At 57.8% G+C, this 19,205-nt stretch overlaps 1 protein-coding gene across 1 annotated transcript; it reads right to left on the reverse strand.

The window, feature by feature from the left end:
* Positions 1 to 23: 23 nt before the first annotated feature.
* On the reverse strand, positions 24 to 12,081 carry ROBO3 (roundabout guidance receptor 3; the record flags this gene model as incomplete). Its single annotated transcript, XM_083877942.1, has 26 exons — positions 24 to 262; positions 342 to 449; positions 525 to 602; positions 679 to 785; positions 1,668 to 1,835; positions 1,904 to 2,060; positions 2,150 to 2,359; positions 2,439 to 2,542; positions 2,623 to 2,749; positions 2,829 to 3,014; positions 3,139 to 3,310; positions 3,420 to 3,532; positions 3,613 to 3,832; positions 3,913 to 4,037; positions 4,273 to 4,439; positions 4,526 to 4,694; positions 4,779 to 4,860; positions 5,338 to 5,549; positions 5,640 to 5,811; positions 6,196 to 6,320; positions 6,402 to 6,529; positions 7,068 to 7,206; positions 7,281 to 7,401; positions 7,968 to 8,125; positions 8,831 to 9,157; positions 11,934 to 12,081. 26 exons carry the CDS (start codon positions 12,079 to 12,081, stop codon positions 24 to 26), a joined length of 4,062 nt encoding a protein of 1,353 aa, XP_083734068.1.
* Between the last annotated feature and the right edge of the window lie 7,124 nt (positions 12,082 to 19,205).

Below are 19,205 nucleotides of genomic sequence, written 5' to 3' on the forward strand. Positions count from 1 at the left end.
TATCACCGACTCCCCCACCCCTTTTATCGCTTTTCCTGCGGCGGGCAGGGAAAGGGGGCCCCTGGGCGGCGGCAGTGGGCGCTCCCCTCGCCGCGCTCCGCCGGGGTCCGGCTGCGGCCCGAGCCGTGCCCCGAGCCGTGGCCCGAGCCGTGCCCGCGGGAGCCGCTGGAGCCCCGGGAGGAGGCGCTGCCGGTGGTGGAGCAGGTGCCGGACACGTGCCCGCGGGGCAGGCACGAGGCTTTGCTGTAGGGGGTCACCTCATCTGCAGGGGAAGGGGCAGTGTTGGGGCTGGCAGGGACACCCCCAGCCCTGTGGTGGCGCAGTGGGTGGCTCTGTCTTACCCCCGCGGGGAGGGCGGTGCGGGGCCCTGCGCTCGGCCCCGCTCGGCTCCAGCTCGGGACAGGCCCCGGGGCTCTCCCCGGGCGGCGGCAGCGGCGGCGGCGGCAGCTCTGCGGCAGAGAGGGGGGACAGGGCTGAGCCCCCTGAGCCTCCTTAAACTCCCTGTTTTCTTCCCTCCCACTCACCTCCCGTCTGCTTTTCCCGGCGGCAGCGGCTGCATTTGGGCTTCGGGCGACTTTTGGAGGTCACCCCGCGGGTTTTCCCTGGGGAGGTGGGGATGGCACCGTCAGAATAGCCAGGGCGGTCCCCACCCACCCAAAGTGGCCCCTCAGGGCTCACCTGTGCCAGGAGGGCAGCGGGCTCGGGGTGGGTGGCCCTCGCTGGCATCCGGAGTCACCGAGGGACTGGGGGTCACTGGGGGGGTGCTGGTGCCATGGGGGTGTCTCCTGGCAAAGAGGGGCTGGAGTGAAGCCAGGGTGGGGGGGAGAGTGGGATGGTGACTCAGGGCCACCACAGTGCTGGCACAAGCCCTCCAGAGCTGTGCCACAGCCAGAAGAAGCCCTGTGGTATTGGATGGCACTGGTGTAGGTGGAGTGGAGCATCACAGCTGGATAAAAGTGCCACAGCTGGTGTGGCAAAGGGGAGATGGCTGAGTGCAGTGGCACAGCCTTGGCAAGGTTTTGATAGCATGGCTGGCCTGCAATGGCACGTCTGGAGCACAGCTGGATTGCAGTGACACAGCTGGATTGCAGCGACACAGCTGGATCACCACACATCTTGGATTTCAAGCACACTGGCAGATTGCAGCTGCACAGCTGAACCATGACACAGCTAGATCATAACACGACTGAACCGCAACCGTGCAGCTTGACTGCAGCTGTCCAGCTGGGGCATAGCACAGCTGGATTGCAACCATGGGGCTTGAGCAGCTGCACAGCTGGAGTGCAGTGATGGCACAGCTGGGTCACAACAGCACAGCTGGGTGATGATGGCCCACCTGTGATGGTGCAGCTGTACTGCCTTGCCCCAGCCAGCCCACAGTGTCATGGATGTGTCATGACAGCACGGCCAGAGCTGGGGAGAAGGGGTGGATGGTGGTGACACCATGGATGGACCACAAAGAGATGCCTGGACCATGGTGGGGCATCTTCAAACAGAACATCTGGACCCCAATGACACAGCTGGACCATGATGGCATGGCAGGGCTGGGTAGTGACAACATGGCTGGATCACGATGGAACACCCAGGCCATGGTGGGACATCTGGACCCCAATGGGGACATCCAGACCCCAATGGCACGGCCAGACCAAGCAAGGCCCATCTCCTACCGGGGCAGGAGGGAGCTATCGAGGTCGCGGAGGCGAGGGATGTCCTCCGTGGTGCGAGGTGACGGCGTCAGCGTGGCGGTGGAACGGCAGCCCGAGGACGTGGTGGGTGAGGATGCAGCAGTGGCACAGGGGGTGTCCTCACCAGGGTACCACACCTCCATCCCCAGCCTGCAGGGTGGAGACCACAGGGTAGGTGCTGGGGGCAGCACGCCTGGTCCTCAAGCCCCCAAACTCACCCCCCAGCTGCCTCTTCCTCCTCATCCTCCTCTTCCTCCTCCTTGTCCTCCTCCTGGGTGCACTGGCTGAGCTCACTGGCTGAGGGTGGAGGGGGCAGCAGCTCTGTCCAGCTCACCACCGGCGGTTTCACTGGTTGCCCCAGCTTTGCTTTGGCCCCTGTGCCAAGGAGGGATGCTGGGGGGGCTGTGGGGAGGGCACCGCACCACGAGCACCCACGGGTGCCCCCACCCATCCCACCACCCTACCGTGCTCAGCCCGGCCACGGGGCACCTGGGAGGCTGCAGCATCCATTGCCTGGGAACCCACCCCAGGGTAGGAGGTCCCATACTGTGAGAAGGGACGGGGGAACGTGCAGTGCTCCTCACTGTCAACCTCGATGGTGCTGTACACCGGCCCCTCGCCAGCTCCTGCTCCAAACTGTTCTGTCTGGGCGATGTAACGGGTGATGCCAGCGTCTGCAGGGGGTGACCAGCATCAGCAGGGCTGACCATGACCCTCTCAATCAGAGCCACCAGCCCCACGCTGACCCCTCACCGTTGTAGTATCTCTCAGTGGACCCCAAGCAAGCAGCAGCACTGGCCGTGCTGCCACCACGCCACGCGTCCATCAGCCACGGGTAACCACCAGCAGCAGCTGCCCTGCAAGGGGATGGGCTGAAGGAATGCTGGTGGTCAGCCCTGGGGCTCCTGGGGAGGGCAGGGGATGTTGGGGGCATTACCTGGGGTTGCTGCGCCCTGGGGCCGGGAAGGAGACTGTGGAAAGAGATGGGGGTGAGGGCAGCGAGAGGCCGTACTGGGACCCCGCAGCACTTACAGGCTTACCCGTGGGCGTGTAGGCAAAGGAGGCTGTAAAGAGAGGGACGGTGGGTGGCTGATGGGTGAGAGGTGAGGGGTGAGGGGTCCCAGGGGTAGCACCCCCCTGTACCGGTGAAGTGGCTGAGCTCCTTCTTCCTCCGGCGGCGGCTGTAGAGCCAAGCGGCAAAGGCAGCGAGCACGACCCAGCAGGCACCGCCAACGCCGGCAATGAAGGCTGGCTGCCTGGCTACCTCTGCCAAGTGCTCGGCCAGGCTGCTCCCGCCTGCTGGCCCCGCACCCCGCTCCACCAGGGGGGCTGCAAGTGACATGGGAAAGAGGGACACACCGCAGGGTGCCAAGGAACCGTCCTCAGCACTGCAGGGTGGGCTCACCCAGTGACCCCGTCCTGCCCCACCCATGGGTGACATTGGGAGACTCACCGATGTGGATGGGGACGGGGGCACTGCGGGCACCCACACCAGCACTGGTGGCAGCAGCAACTTCAGCACGGTAAGGGACCCCAGGGACCAGTCCCCGCAGCACTGTCGCCAGCACTGTCCCCTCCACGCTCTGGTTGATGTGGAAGCGGCTCTCGTTGCCCAAGCACCAAATCTGGTGAGGACCAGGAGCAAAAGATGGGGAACGCCCATAGGGACACCATGACATGGTGCCATGAGTGGACAGAGTGGACCTGCCACATCCCTGCTGTGACCACACTTACCCGGTAATCACGGATTACACCATTCTGCTCTGCCACAGGTGGCGGCTGCCATGAGATGCGGACACTGGTACCATTCCCAGCCACACTGACAGCTCGTGGTGGGGCACTGGGGGCTGCCAGGGGAGGACACATGGGCTGTCACCTCCAGCTTGTCCCCAGGGACCCACACTACCCCCTCCATCCCTGCACTCACCTGCCTCAGGGGTGCGCAGAGCTCGCACAGCGCTGTCAGGACCATTGAGGTGATGGAAATAGGGTCGGACCTTGACCTCGTAGTCCTGGCCCCAGCGCAGCTCGGTGAGCAGGGCCCCCCTCTCCCCTGGTGCCCACACCATCCGTGCCTCCTCCCAGCGCCCGCCACGCTGCCGGTACAGCACCCGGTAGCCCTGAAGGAAGGGGGCCTGGTGCTCCACCTGAGGACCCGAGGGAAGGGTGGGATGGGGGGATGATCGACACTGGGAGCCCTGCAGCAGTAGGGAGGCTCAGCACTCACGGTCCAGGAGAGGTGGACGGTGCCCAGTGGCAGCACCACAGGTTCCTTCAGGTGCACAGCTACCTGTGCCAGCTCCTGCTGCACCTGCTCAGGATCCAGCCCTTGCTGCATGGGGTTGGTGTCTGCTGGAAACACCAGAGGGTGGAGGGTCCGTGCATATCTCCACTGGTGCCACCAAGTGAAGGAGCCATGATGACAGCTCATACCCATGGCAGGTCCATGGGAAACTCCCATCACTGGGCAAGGATGGACCCAAAAATTTTGGGTGCACAGGTGACATCATGGGTGTCACCAAGTGGAGATGGACCCAGGGGTGGGGGGTTTGTGGACACCTCCAGTGCTGTCAGTCCTGGATCTCACCTTGGGTGCGCACGGGCTCCGAGATGCCGCTGGGGTCACTGAGCCCGTGGGCGTTGACCGCCCGCACCAAGAACAGGTAGACAGTGTCAGGGACAAGGCCGGTCACTGTGTGGGTCTCACCCTCCACATCAGCTGCCACTGTCTGCCATGGGCCACCCGCTGCCTGGCTGCCAGGGGACAGGGGTGACTCGTGACAGGGTGGTATCAGGCCACCACGTCATCCCTGCAGCCAGAGAAGAGGCTTGTGTGATACCTGAAAGCCTCCACTATGTAAGAGGTGACATCGGTGGCACCACTGTCCTCGTTCCCTTTCCAGCTCAGGGTGACACTGCTTTGGGTAACGTTGGTGACCACAGGGGTGGAGGGTGGCCCAGGGAGGAGACCGGGTGCAGGGGAAGGCAGGGAGAGGTCGGATTCATCACCTGCAGGGAGATGCATGGAGGTCTGGGGTGGCTTTGTTCCCAGTGCCACGCTGTCCCCACTGCAGTGACATTTCCATGACCCACCTTGTACCTCCAAGGAGATGCCCCAGCGTGTCTCGCCCGCTGGGCTGGTGGCGACACACTCATAGAGCCCGGAGTCTCTCACCTGCAGGGGGAAGAGCTCCTGCCCCATCACCCTGAGCACCCATCACCTCGGCACCCACCACCCTGAGCACCCACCAAGCTTTGTACCCACCACCCTGAGCCCTGGTACTGCTTGTATCCACCACCCTGAGCACCCATCACCTCGGCACCCACCGCCCTGAGCACCCACCATGCTTTGTACCCACCACCCTGAGCCCAGCACTGCTTGTACCCACCACCACAACCCCAGTATTGCTTGTACCCACCACCATGAGCCCCAGTACTGCTTGTACCCACCACCACAACCCCAGCACTGCTTGTACCCATCGCCCTGAGCCCTGGTACTGCTTGTCCCACCACCCTGAGCCCAGCACTGCTTGTCCCACCACCCTGAGCCCTGGTACTGCTTGTACCCACTACCATGAGCCTCCCTTTGCTCCACCCCTGACAGCCACAGCCCTGCAGTACCCCCAGGGTGCCCCTGCCGGGGCCGGCTCACCCGGAGGCCGGTGATCTGCAGGGTGCTGTTCTCCAGCAGGCTGGCACGGGGCTGGACACCTACCAGGGCACTGCCATCCTTCAGCCAGCCCACACTGCCTGGGGGGTCGTGGGGCCCTGCTCCACAAGGCAGCCTCACTGTGGCCCCCGCTGGCAGCACTGTGCGGTTAGTGGGAGCCAGGCTGATCAGCGGTGGGTGGAGCTCAGTGAGTGCTGCAGGGAGAAAATTGGGAATTGCTGGGTGGTGGGGTGGGTGTCACTCGTACAATGAATGTCCCAGTTCTCCACTAGCACTGGACTTACCCCCTGTCACCTCCAGGCGTGCCCTGGCCAGGACACTGCCGGCCACACTGATAGCCTGGCACAGGTAGTGACCAGCATCACTGGGCTGGACGTTGACGATGGTCAAAGCACCGCTGGGGCTCACCCAAACACGGCCAGAAGGGACTGGGGGCTGGCCCGGGAACAGCAGGGTCTGAGAGGGAGGGGGATTAGTGGGGGAGTGAGGGAGGGGGAGGATGAGAAGCCAGGGATGAGATGAGAACAGGGTAAGCCAGGGATGAGATGAGAACAGGGTTAGGGGTGGGAATGGGAATGAGATTGGGGATGGGGATGGGGACAGGGATGTAATAGAGACTGGGATGGGATGGTGATGAGGACAGGTAGGGATGAGGATTGACACTGGTGTGAGGTTGAGATGGGATGAGATTGGGATGGAGATGAGATGGGGATGGGGTGGGAATTGGGATGAGGATTATGATGATAATTGGGACCAGCTGGAATGGAAATGGAATGAGGATTGGAATGAGGATGGGGCTGTGATTGGGTGTGGGGTCAAGGATGAGGGAAGGAGACTGACCTGGCTCCCCTCCTTCTGCCAAAAGACAGCGGGTGGTGGGTTGCCCTTGCTCTGGCACTGGAAAGTCACGCTCTGGCCAGGGGTGACAGCTTGGTCATGGGGCCCAGTGACAAGCTGGGGGGGCACTGCAGCAGTGTGGGGAGAGACAAGGGCTTGTCTGGGCACTCCACCAGCACCCAAGGGTGCTCCCCGGGCCCCCCCCTTACCGTGCACAGTCAGGGTGCCTGATGCCTCCGACCTGCCCACGCTGTTATCAGCCACACAGGTGTAGGTGCCCTCATCCTCCACCTGCAGCCGGCTGATCCTCAGGGTGTTGTCTGGCAGCACCTCCCACCTGGCAGGAACCCCACAAGGCTGTGGCACCAGCAGTGTGCTGGGGGCACCAGGAGGGCGTAAGGTGCCACAGGGTTGGGATGTAGTGAGGGTGCAGGATGTGATGGGGATGTGTGATGTGATGGGTACAGTGGAAATGTGGGATGCAGGAAAATGGGGATGTGAAATGTGGTGGAGACGTGGAATGTGATGGGGATGTTGGGATGCAGCAGGATGTGAGTTGTGGTGAGGATATGGGATGTGATTGGGATTTGGGACGCAATGGGATGCAAAGAAGATGCAGGATGCAATGAGGATTTGAGATGCAAAGGGGGATGTGGGATGTGATGGAGATGTGACAGAATGGGAAGGTGGAATGCAACAGGGATGCAGGATGTGCTGAGAACAGAGGACACGCCAGGGTTATGTGATGCAATTACTTGATGCCATGAGGATGCCAAGTGCTCCAAGCACACCAGGCTGACACACACTGATGCTGCCCCACAGAACCCCTGGCTGGCCTTGGTGTCCCTGAGCCACCCCCCTTGCCCCTTACTCACCTTCCCAGTGGCATTTCACCCTCCTCCTTGCGCCAGCGCGCCGCCGGCTGCGGATCCCCCACGGCCTCGCAGGCAAACTCCGCCGTCCCCTCCACCAGCACCACCTGGTTCTGGGGCCTCTTGCCAAACGCTGGGCGCTCTGCAGGGTGGCCGTCAGTCCCACCAGGACAGCACCCACCTCCCTGACACCCCAAAAATTAAATCCCCACGCACCAAAGACGACCAGCTCGGCCGGCTCGCTGTCTCTCTCCCCCACCACGTTGGTGGCCACGCAGACATAGACGCCGGCATCGCTCTTGTGAGTGCTGGCCACCATCAGCTTCCCACCACGGATCTGCAGGAAGTAGAGCTCATCCCACATCCCCATCACATCCCACATCCCCACTGCATCCTACCCCCCATTGCATCTCATACCCCCACTGCATCCCAAATCCTCATTGCATCTTTCATCCTGACTGCATCACATCCTGTATCCTCATTGCATCCCACATTCCCATTGCACCCACACTGTCATCGCATCCCCTGTTTCCATCCCAAATCCCTATCCCATCCTACACCCCCATCTCATCCCATACCCATCTCATCACACAACTCTCCCCACCACATTCGAGACCCTCACTGCACCCTCATCCATGTCACACCCCACATCCCCATCACATCCTGTATCCTCATTGCATCCCATGTTCCCATTGCACCCACACTGTCATCACATCCCGTGTTTCCATCCCAAATATCCCTATCCCACCCTACATCCCCATCTCATCACACAACTCTCTGCTGCATCCCACATCCCCACCACATTCCAGACCCTCATCCATGTCACACCCCACATCCCCATCCCATCCTGTATCCCTATAACATTCCCTATCACCTTCAGCCCAGCTCTGACCCCCCTCTCACCGTCAGCCGCTCGTCCCTGTCGCTGACCCGGACTCCGTTTTTCTTCCAGGAGACGCTGGGCTCGGGGTGGCCTCGGGGTGGGACACACTCCAGCACGGCCGGTTCTCCTGCTGCCACCACCACGTCCCCCGGGGGCTGCCGGAAATCGTCCCGCAGCACTGCGGGGACACGGCAGCCTCAGGGGCATCGTCTGAATCAGCTTCAACATATTTTCATTTATCTTCATTGGTTTGACTTGATTTTCAAACTCTTTCAAATATTTTTTTCTTCTTTTTTTTCATTTATTTTCGTGTGTTTTCAATTATATCCACCTCTTTTAATTTGTTTTACCGTGTTTTCATTTATTTTCACTCTTTTTCAGTAATTTGCACTTGTTTTCATTTATTTCCAATTATTTTCAGGTTTTTCATTATTACTCTTCACTAACTGGTACTTTTTTCATTTATTTTCACTTACTTTCAGTTATTTTCACTTTCTTTATTTAATTTCTCTTTTTTCCCCACGATTTAATTTATTTTCTGCTATTTGCATTCATTTTCTCTTACTCCCTTGCTTTTATTTCCATTCCTTTTCACTTGTTCTCTTTTTTTTCACTTGCTTTCAATTAGCTTCATTTATTTCTATTATTTCTCACTTGCTCAAATTTTTCATTTCTTTCCACTTTATTTATTTATTTATTCATTTATTTATAATTATTTTTCTCCCTTATTTTCATTTATTTTCCCCTCTTCCATTGCCAGCAGAGACCTGGGAATGTGAGAACCCTTCATTCCCCAGGCAGGCTCAGCATCGATACCAGGCTGGACTCAGGGATGATACCAGAACTCCAAATTTCCCTCCCTCCTTAAATCTTCAGGACTCACCAGCCACTTCCAGGGAAGCATTCCTGCTGGTGGCCTCGCCCAGGTAATTCCTGGCCACGCAGACATAAACCCCCTCATCGGGCTTTCCTCTCCTCCCGTGCAGGATGCGCAGGAAGAAGAGGGACCCGCCGGGCAGGAGGGTGCGGTGGGAACGGGGATCCTCCCGGTCCGTCTCCACCCTCTCCCCGTCCTTGTACCACTCCACCACCGGCGGCGGGCGGCCCTCGGCCTTGCAGCTCAGCGTGGCCGGTTCCCCCTTGGAGACCAGGACGTCCGTGGGGTGCTCCACGATGCGGGGAGCCGTGTCCTCCAGATGGGTGTTGGATCCTGCGGGAAAATCAGGAGGGGGAGGTCTGAGAGGTTGAGCATCCTTGGCTTTGTGTGGTGCTTTCCTGGCTCCAGATTCTGCTTTGCTTGGAAGGCAGGAGGTGAGAGGTGAAGTGTGGCCAGGTCCCAGCCCAGGGTATCCCGGGGTGGGCAGGTGGGGAGGGAGCAGGATCACAGGAACACAGAATCACAGAACCACAGAGTCACAGGATCACAGAATCCCAGAATCACCAGGTTGGAAGAGACCTTCAAGATCATCGACTTCAACCCAACCCAAACACCACCTGAACTAAACCCTGGCACCGAGTGCCACATCCAATCTCTTCTTAAACACATCCAGGGATGGTGACTCCACCACCTCCTCAGGCAGACTATTCCAGTATTTTATTGCTCTTCCAGTAAAAAACTTTTTCCTAACATCCAACTTAAACTTCCCTTGGCACAACTTGAAATCGGATTGGGAGGTTGTCAGGTAAGGCCAGTGGGACAAAGCAGCTTCACTCCCAGTAATGGCCTTTTCCACCTGGGCATCCCTGAGGAAATGGGGTTGGGGCTAAATTCTCCCCAAACAGGGATTTTTCCATCAGCTGCAAGTGCTGACTTTCTGTAGCAGAGCTGGTCATTCTGGGCTGCAGAAAATGCTTCATTTTAAGTTTTAAAAAGCCCCATATTTGGGGTTGTGGAGCTGTTCCAAAAAAACCCCAAAAACACCCTGCTAGGGCAGTGTAATTAATGGTTGGTCATTAATGCCAGCATAATTAATGGTCATTAATGCTGGGGCTGGCTGGGCTGAGCCATGTGTGCCCCCAACACTGCCTGGGGTGGCTTGGTGGTTCAGTCCCCAAGTGTCACCGCTGGCCCAGGGGCACAGGCACACACCTGCACAATGTGCATTACACACCTGTGCATGCATGCATGTGTGCATTACAAGTGCAGGTGCGTGGTGCACACATGCATTGCACAGGTAGGTGCATGAACACACGTGTGGGCAGTCATGCAGGAGTGCACACACACACACACATGTATTCAGGTGGAGGGGGTCCTTACACACACACACAGGTGTGTTCAGACATGCAGAGGTGCACACGCACATTCACACAGGGGGTGCACATGCACACACAGGCTGCACACGCACATGCACATGCACAGGGACATGCACATCCCTACACATCCACACATGCTCAGGTGGGGCCATGAGCCTGTGCTTTCCCACATTGCTGTATGCACACACATGCACACACATGCACACTGTACAGACATGCAAACACCTGTACAATGCACACACACACACATGCATGGACACATGCACATTGCACTTAAATATACACACATGCACACTGCCCTGAAATACACACACGTGCACTCTGCACATGCATGGACACATGCACACTGCCCATAAATGCACACACACATGCACACAGCACAGACATGCACACATATGCACACAGCACAGACATGCACACATATGCACACTGCCCCATAAATGCACACACACATGCACATACATGCACACTGCCCATAAATGCACACGTGCATACACATGCACACGTGCACACATATGTACACATGCATAAAATGCACACATATGCACACTGTACAGACATGCACATGCATGCACACACATGCACACTGCCCACAAATGCACACACATGCACACTGCACATACACACACACCACACACGTGTCTCCCACTCACACACGCCCTTCCCCTGATCCCCCACACGCCAGGGCAGGATGCAGCCATAAGGGGGCTGCAATTTGGGGTGTCCCTGGGGTTGCCATGGGGATGGGATGTGGCTGCCATGGGGATGGCAGCAATGCTGCAGGGGACCGGGCACCCCCGGGGGGCACAGCAGGGACTGAGGGGGCCGCAGCTGGGCCCGGTGACTAATTGGGACACGCAGGGGGTCAGGGCAGGCCCCTTCCTGTGCCCGGCTGGCTATGCAGGGGCAGGGGGTCCCAGGAGGTTTGGGAACACCCCCACCCCCTCACCAGCCACCCAGGACCAGCTGGAGGGGGACAGACTGAAAAAGAGAGGAGAAGCTTAAAATGGAATCAAAATTCAGACAGACACCCTCTCCCTCCCCCCTCCTTCACCCCCACTCTGTCCCAGCCAGGGGTCACGGGGCTGGTTTGGGGACATGGGGAGGATTAGGGCACACGGAGCTGGTTGGAGGACACTGGGAGGGTTTAGGAATGTACAAATAGTTTGGGAACACAGAGACAGTTCCAGTTAGTAGTCCGGGGATTGGCTTGGGGACACAGGAACAGTTTTGGGACACAGGGCTGGTCCTGGTTTGGAGACTGGGGATGGATGTGGGGATGTGAAGGTTGTTTAAGGACACTGCGTTGCCCCTGGTTTGGGGTCTGGGGACAATTTGGGGATGCCGTGTCTCTCCCAGCTCGTGGTCTGGCAGTTGATGCAGGAACACGGGACAGTTTGGGAACAGGAAACTGCTCACAGTTCAGGATTTGGGAACACAGGACAGGTTTGGGAACACCGGGACAGTCCTGACTTCAGGAGAGTGGGCTGGTCTCGCTTTGGGGTCTAAGGACACCACATCACTCCCGGCTCTTGGTCTGGGGACAGGGAGCTGTCCCAGAATGGGGACACGGAGCCGGTGTGGGGACACCGGGTCAGTTCTGGAGTTGGGAAATGGGGCAGGTCCCGCTTTGGGGACAGGCTGGGGAATCCACTGTCGGTGCCGGTGGGTCCCAGCCGGGGCTGGGCAGGAACTCCGGGGCAGGGGGGACAGGAAAACCGGGGACAACGTACCGTTCCCGGGGACGAGCTCGGGCAGGTGCAGCGCGGCGATGGAGCGGTTGATGCCGAGCAGGAGCGAGGAGGAGTTGGAGCCTTCCCCTCCCAGCGAGTCGGCGAACAGGTTCATCTGCAGCAGCGTCTTCAGCAGGTACCGCAGCATCCTGTCCCGGCTGCGCTCGGCTTGGCTCAGATCGGCTGGGCTCGGCTTAATTCACCCCAGTCAAGCTCAGCCTGGCCAGAACTCAGCCCGGCTCCGCTCAGCTCGGCTCAGGCTCCGGCACCGCCCCCCGGGTGTGGGACGGGCCAGGGCGGTGCTGGGGCGGGGTGATGGGGTGTCCCTCTGTTCCCGTCCCTAAGGAGAAGGATGGGGATGAAGGCGGGGGGTGTCCCGTATGGGATGGGGGCTTGGCGGTGGAGTGGAATTGGGATGATTTTTTGAGGGGGCAGAGGAAAAGGGGGGTCCTAGAGCTGCAGGGAGGAGAAGGAAGAGAGGCAGCAGCTCCCTGGCTTCACCCCAAATTAGGTGACACCACATGGGGCTGCTGGCACCCCCAAAGTGTCCCTATCCCTTCAGTGGCCTTGAATTTGCAGGGAGGGGGGGTAGGAAATAGGAAGGAATCAGCACATTATGGCAGTGAATCCGTAAGTAGCAATTGGCCACTTAATTATTGTGTTGAGGCTGATGTGGAAAGCAATGAGACTCCTTCAGCCGGGGTGGGGAAGGGTTTGGGGGAATTCATTAGGGAGGTTCATTATGGGGGGACCTGCTGGGGGGGATTGTTATGGGACTTTGTTACAGTGGCGTTTGGAATAGGGGAAAAGTGGGGGGAAAGGGGAAGTCGGGAGTGTGGAAGGGGCTCAGGGAAAAAGAGGAGGTGGGGAGGAGAAGGGGCAATGGGGAAGGAGTGGGGGGACAGGCATGTGGGTGTGCACATCTGGGATATTGGGGGGGAGAAGGGTCCTCACATCTGCATCCACAGCAGTAAATTGTGTCCACACATGTTTGCACATCTGGGTCCCCAAGGGCAGTCACATCTGGAGGACTCTTGGGGCACAGCTGGGGAGAGGGAGGCTTTTCCACAAACATCTGGGACAGCAAGGATCTCCAGGATGTTCCCATCTGGGAGGGTCGGGGCATGCAGCTGCATTCACACCAACAGCTGGAGAAGTCCTCCATGTCACAGCTGGGCACACAGCTGAAGGCACAGGGATGCCCAAGCACATCTGGAGAACCAGGTGGCTTCCATGTGTGCACATCTGGAGAGCCTGCACATCTGGAGAGCTTGCCCAGACTTATTTTTCCACACCCAGAGCTGTGCTGAGCCTGCAGACACATCTGGGCTCAGCCTCAGCAGCATCCTCTGGGCTCTCCATGTCCCACCGACTCTGCCAGGTGTCCGGTGGGCGATGCATTATTCATCTGTCCCTTGGAGCCGGGCACAGAGAAAGTAAATAAATATTAATTTAGCAGGAGCACAAAGCTTTTTTCCGCTTCTCCTGCTGGCAATGCAGCAGCACAGGGATTTCTCAGTAGGATCAGGGGGAAAAAAATATCCACAGAATAACGGGTTTATCCAGATACTACCTAAATATTTCTCTGGGATGAGAATTTATGGCAATGCTGGAATATCTAAACCTGCTACATTTCTCTGCCTTCTCCTTTTGGGTCCCTCTGAAAAGCTGACCTGAGGAATGGGACATCTCCAACACAGAACTACAGGATGGAAAAGGGAGTTAATCCCTGGAAAGCCTTTGGGCCTCCTTTCTTGGAGTTCTTGGAAAATGGGAGAATTTTTAATGGGAATCCTGGAGGTTTTGGGAGCCTCAGGGATTAAAGCACCTCTGTATTAATCCCACAATGAGCCCTGAGGCTGCAGCGATGGGCTCCCAGGGGTGACACACGCACATCCAATTCCTCCTCTGAGAGAGCTTGTGATGGGGAATGGAGACAAAGGAGCCGCCTCATCCCGATGGATAATCCCCCTCAGATTCATCCCCGTTAATCAGCTGGGCAAACAGCGAGGGCGGGGGCATCGCCTCCTTGTTAGCAGATTTATTCTCACTGCCACGGCATTTAATTGCTGCTTGATTCGGCGATTAGCGGCTGTTTGCCCAGGCTTTGCCCAAATCGCCCTCCTTAAAGTTTTTAGATGGGGAGGAGGCTTCCTCCATACTTTATTCTCATTATTCCACATCGGTTTTGCTGCATTCTTATTCCTCTTATTTTTTTTTTTTTCCAACCCTCGTTGGGTGGCATCGAGGGACTGGGGCAGGGGGGGAAGGGAGAAACTGAGGCACGAAGTTTGGCCATAATGAGGAGCGACAAGATATTTGTCTGGGCAAATGAGCGGCTGGGTCCCCCCTCCCCTCCCCGCTGCCAGGGGGGAATCCCTGGCAGCCCCGTTATTAACATTCCCCCCGGGAGCCCCCCACCCCAAGCCAAGGCGCTTGGCCGGGAAATGCGGCTTTTTGAATATTTATAGAGGTTGTGGCAGCACTTGGGGTGGGGAGGAGGGAAAGGGGAGCATGGGGGCTGCTGGGGGGGGGTAGGGAAAAGCAATGTTGAGGACTGGGGGTAGTGGGGATGGAAGGGACGGAGGTGGAATTCTTTAGGGATGACACTGGGGTGGTGTGGGGAATGACACTGGGGATGGTGTATGGAATTACACTGGGGTGGTGTAGGGAATGATGCTGGGATGGTGTATGGAATTACACTGGGGTGGTGTAGGGAATGATTCTGGGATGGTGTAGGGAATGATGCTGGGATGGTGTACAGAATTATACTGGGATGCTGTAGGTGACACTGGGATGCATTAAGGGATGGCACTGAGATGCTGTCAGGAATGACTCTGGGATACTGTAGGGAATGATGGTGGCAGGCTTGAGAGGACAGTGATGTGATTCTTTAAGGAATGATGCTGGGATGTTTTAGGAGAAGGTAGTCAGTGTCCTAGAAGATGAAAGTAGGATCCTTTGGGAGATGATGATGGATACTTCAGGGAGTGACAAGACTGGGATTATTTGAGGGATAACAGCACAATGCTTTAAGGAAAAAATGCTAAGATGTTTTAGGGGAGCATATGGGAATGACTACAGGATTCTTTAGGGGATGATACTGTGATGATTTGCAGGATGATGCTTGGATGCTCTAACAAATAATGCTAGGATGCTTTAGGGCATAGAACTGGAGCATTTTGGGGAGCATACTGGGATGGTGTAGGGGAATGAATCTGGGATGGTGTGGGGAATGGCACTGGGATGGTGTGGGGACTGATGCTGGGATGGTGTGGAGGATGACACTGAGATGCTGTAGGGAATGACACTGGGATGGTGTATGGAATGACACTGGGATGCTGTAGGGGATAACGCTGGGATGCTGCAGGGAATGGTGTCAGGATGCTGTTTAAGGGGATAATGCTGTTTAAGGGGTGCACACTGGGATGTTTTAGGGGATGATACTGACCTGCCCTAAGGAATGACACTGAGATTTTTTCAGAGAACAGACTGGAATGCTCTAGGAGATGGTGGTGGGATGAATTAAGGGGACATGCTGCCATATTTTAGGGGACCTTATGGGACTTCAGGGTAGTGTGATGCTGGGATGCTGTAGGAGAGCAATCATGCTTTAGCAAATGTCACTGGGACGCTTTGGGGGATGAGTCTGGGATGCAGGGAGGGGTGCCAGGATGTATTAGGGGATGGCAGTAAGATACTGTGTTGTAGTACACCAGAATGCTGCAAGGAATAATGCTGGAATGCTGTAGGGGATGGTGCTGGGATGCTTTAGGGAAATGATCCTGGCAAACCTTAGGGAAGCACACTGGAATGATTTAGAGGATGACAGTGAGAGGCTTTAGGGTGTGTGAAGGAATAACGCTGGGATGTTTCAGATGAACTGCTGGCATGATCTAAGGGATGACACTGGGATGCTGTAGGGGTTGATGCCAGGATGTTTTAGGGGATGGTGATAGAAATTTTTAGGGGATGGTGACAGAATTTTTTAGGGGGATGATGCTGGGATGCTTGAGGAGACCTTAGTGAGATGCTTTAGGGGGTGAGTGAGAAGATTTAGGGGAGTGCACTGAAGTGCTTTAGCGGGTGATGCCAGGGTGTGCTGAAGGATAAAGCTGGGATGTTCCAGGGAAGTGCGCTGGCATGCTTTAGGGGATGCTTTCAGTGAGCAGATTGAGATGCTTTAGGGGATGACCCACGGAGCCTCTGTGGAACGGTGTGGTGATGCCTCAGAGGCCGGCTGTCAGTCTGTCTGTCTGTCCTGCACACCTGGCAGGCGCAGGAGGCCGCTGGGCCGGGATCTCCTCGCGGGCATCCCAGCCCGCCTCATTACCAGCATCCTCGGCAAGCCGGAGCCCATGTGTTCTCGAGACGAGCGGCTTGGGGTATATTAACATCCCATTTCCACCTCTTTAATATAGAGTTTGTCGAGATCATTTATCAGCCGAGCCTCCCTCCAGGGCCCGGGGAAGGCGGGCAGAGCTCGGCAGCTGGGTCATAGCGAGAGGCGAGGGATGCTCGTCCCCGAAGGAAGCCGGAGCCGGGTTTAACAGGTAGTGGCTCATGTGCGAATCGCTAGTTTGGGACCGCCACATCATTGGGAAAGGCTTTATCAAAGCTGGGCTTAATTGGGTGGAAGGCTTGTTTGCATGGCCGCTAATGGGGGATCAGAGGGCCGGGGACCCAGCGCTGACGGCCTCACAAAGGCAAGCAATTACTTGCTTGTCTGCATTATGTATTAACCCATCTGGGGTCGGGATATTGGCTGTGAAAGGGAGACAAAGAGGGGGGCGTGCCGGTTGCCCCTGCGCCGAATTAGCCCGCCTGGGTCCCCTTTGTGCAGCGGGCAGGGCAGCTGGATGGGGATGCAGGCGCTCAGGATGCTGATGGGCACCGGCCCGCGGCAGCAGGGCGCTGCCTCGCTCGGCATCCCCAAATATTGCATCTCTTCTCTCCTTTCATCAGTTTCCCGCCTGCGGCCACATCTCGGGATAATTACAGCTTTCGCTTTAATTAGCCACCGTCGCCGCTAATAAGTTTATACTCCTTTTCAGCGGCGTCTTTTGGCGGCAGGAGGTTAATTACAAGCAGGTCAGTAAATTGCGGAACACACTGATCTGGCTCTAATGACTTGTCCGCTCGGCTTTTTTTGGCGGACTTTTAATTATGCCTATTGAATTAGGGTGACTAGAACGAGGCGGCGGGGGAGTGTTGGGGACAGGGGGTGTTTCCCCACTGCCTCCCCAGCCCCAGAAGCTGAGAACGGCCACAACTCATTGCATGGGCGAGCCCTGGCTGAGAACGGCCACAATTCGCCTCCCGGCTGAGAACACCCAAAAATCCTCGCATAGGTGAGCCTGGGCTGAAAACAGACACAATTCCCTGCGCGGATAAGCCTTGTCTGAGAACAGGCACAAGGCTTTGCACGGGTGAGTCTCATTTGAGAATGGGCACAGCTCATTGTGTGGGTGATCCTGGATGAGAATTGCCACAGCTCATGGCAGGACTGAGCTGTGGCTGAGCACAGTCCCAGTTTATGGAGAGGATGAGCCGTGGCTGAGCACAGTCCCAGTTTATGGAGAGGATGAGCCGTGGCTGAGCACAGTCCCAGTTCATGGCAGGGATGAACCGTGGCTGAGCACAGTTCCAGCTCAGGAAAGGATGAACCGTGGCTGAGCACAATCCCATCTCATAGCAGGGATGAGCACAGTCCAGCTCATGGCAGGAATGAATCGTGGCTGAGCACAGTCCTAGCTCCTGGCAGGGCTGAGCACAGTCCCAGCTCAGGAGAGGATGAACCGTGGCTGAGCACAGTCCCAGCTCATGGTGAGGATGAACTGTGGCTGAGCACAGTCCCAGCTCACGACAGGAATGAATCGTGGCTGAGCACAATCCCAGCTCATGGCAGGAATGAGCCGTGGCTGAGCACAATCCCGGCTCCCAGCAGGGCTAAGCTCGGGCCCCGCTCATTCCAGGGCTGAGTGCAGAGGTGCTGCCGGCCTGGGGGGGCCCCCCGTCCCCCCGCTCACCCCTCGCCCCCCACCCCGCTGTCATTATCGTGCGGTCAAATGGCGCTGCCGGGACTCGGAGCTGCATCGCAATCAGCTGCTCTCGGCCGTAATGAGTGTTCAGGCCCTAATTAACCGCCACCCTCATTTGCATCCGGCCCGCCTCCCCCTTCCTCCTTCCCTCCTCGGGCTTCTAATTGTGGTGTGGGCAGCTCCGAGGGGCTTGGGGATGGGGGTCTGCAGCTGCGGGGACACGCCAGCAGTGGGTTCACTCCACTGGACACCCTGCTTTGGGGACACTGGGTGCACACAGCAGAGCTACATCCCTTTGGGGACGTGCCTCAGGGGTGGCACTGGGGACACACGAGTGGGGCCACCCCTTTGAGGACACTCCAGGGAAAAGTGGGTGCACACTTTTGGGGACACGGTGGCACAGCAGAGACATCCCCTTGCGGTCACACCAGCAGTGGGGACTTCTGTTTTGGGGCATGGTGGTGGCAGACACATAATTTTGGGGACATGATGTGGGGGCTGACATTGGGGACATTAATGCTGCAGTGGGGACATTGGGTGCCTGTCACAGTGGGGGGACAAGCAGCATGGGGAGGTGGTGGCACCAGGGACATTCCTTTGAGGACATGCCAGAGGCAGATGCATCCCTTTGGATGCCACAGGACTGCCACTGACACATCCCTTTGGGGGGATCATCACACCCTGGGGGGTGTGGTGGCAGCAGGGACATCCCTTGGGGGACACGTTGGCATTGGGGACAGCCCTTGGGGGACAGCAGTGACAAAGAGCCCGGCCGGGGTGGGGGATGGAGTGTGGGGTTATGGCTCCCCCCACCCCCTACATCCACAGCCGCTAATCCCGCTAATTAGAGGGGTATAATTACACTGCTGATGGCTCCTCGGCAGGGGCAGGGACAGACACAGGCGGGGGTGGGGGGGGGGATGTCCCCTTCCATCCTTCCCCCCCCAACATTTGTTTAACCAACACGGCCCTAATTAAAGCGTTTAATTAACCAATCCGGCCGGGGGTCCCATAGGACCTCTCTAAGCACCCCCCTTGGATTGGGGGGAGGTTATAAGCGGGTCTGGAGAGGTGGAATCTCCGCGCTGCTCGTTATTCTTGGCTTAACGAAGAGTTGGGGCGCAGCTGGGGTGTCCCCCCCACCCCCCGCCAGCCGAGCCCGGCCTCATCAATCACGGTCACCGTTAATTGGGGTTTCGGAGGCACCGGGGCCGGGGGCAGCAAAAGGTGG

The sequence above is a fragment of the Zosterops lateralis genome (assembly GCF_965231275.1).
Source record: "Zosterops lateralis genome assembly, chromosome: 25".
NCBI classification, from domain to species: Eukaryota; Metazoa; Chordata; class Aves; order Passeriformes; family Zosteropidae; genus Zosterops; species Zosterops lateralis.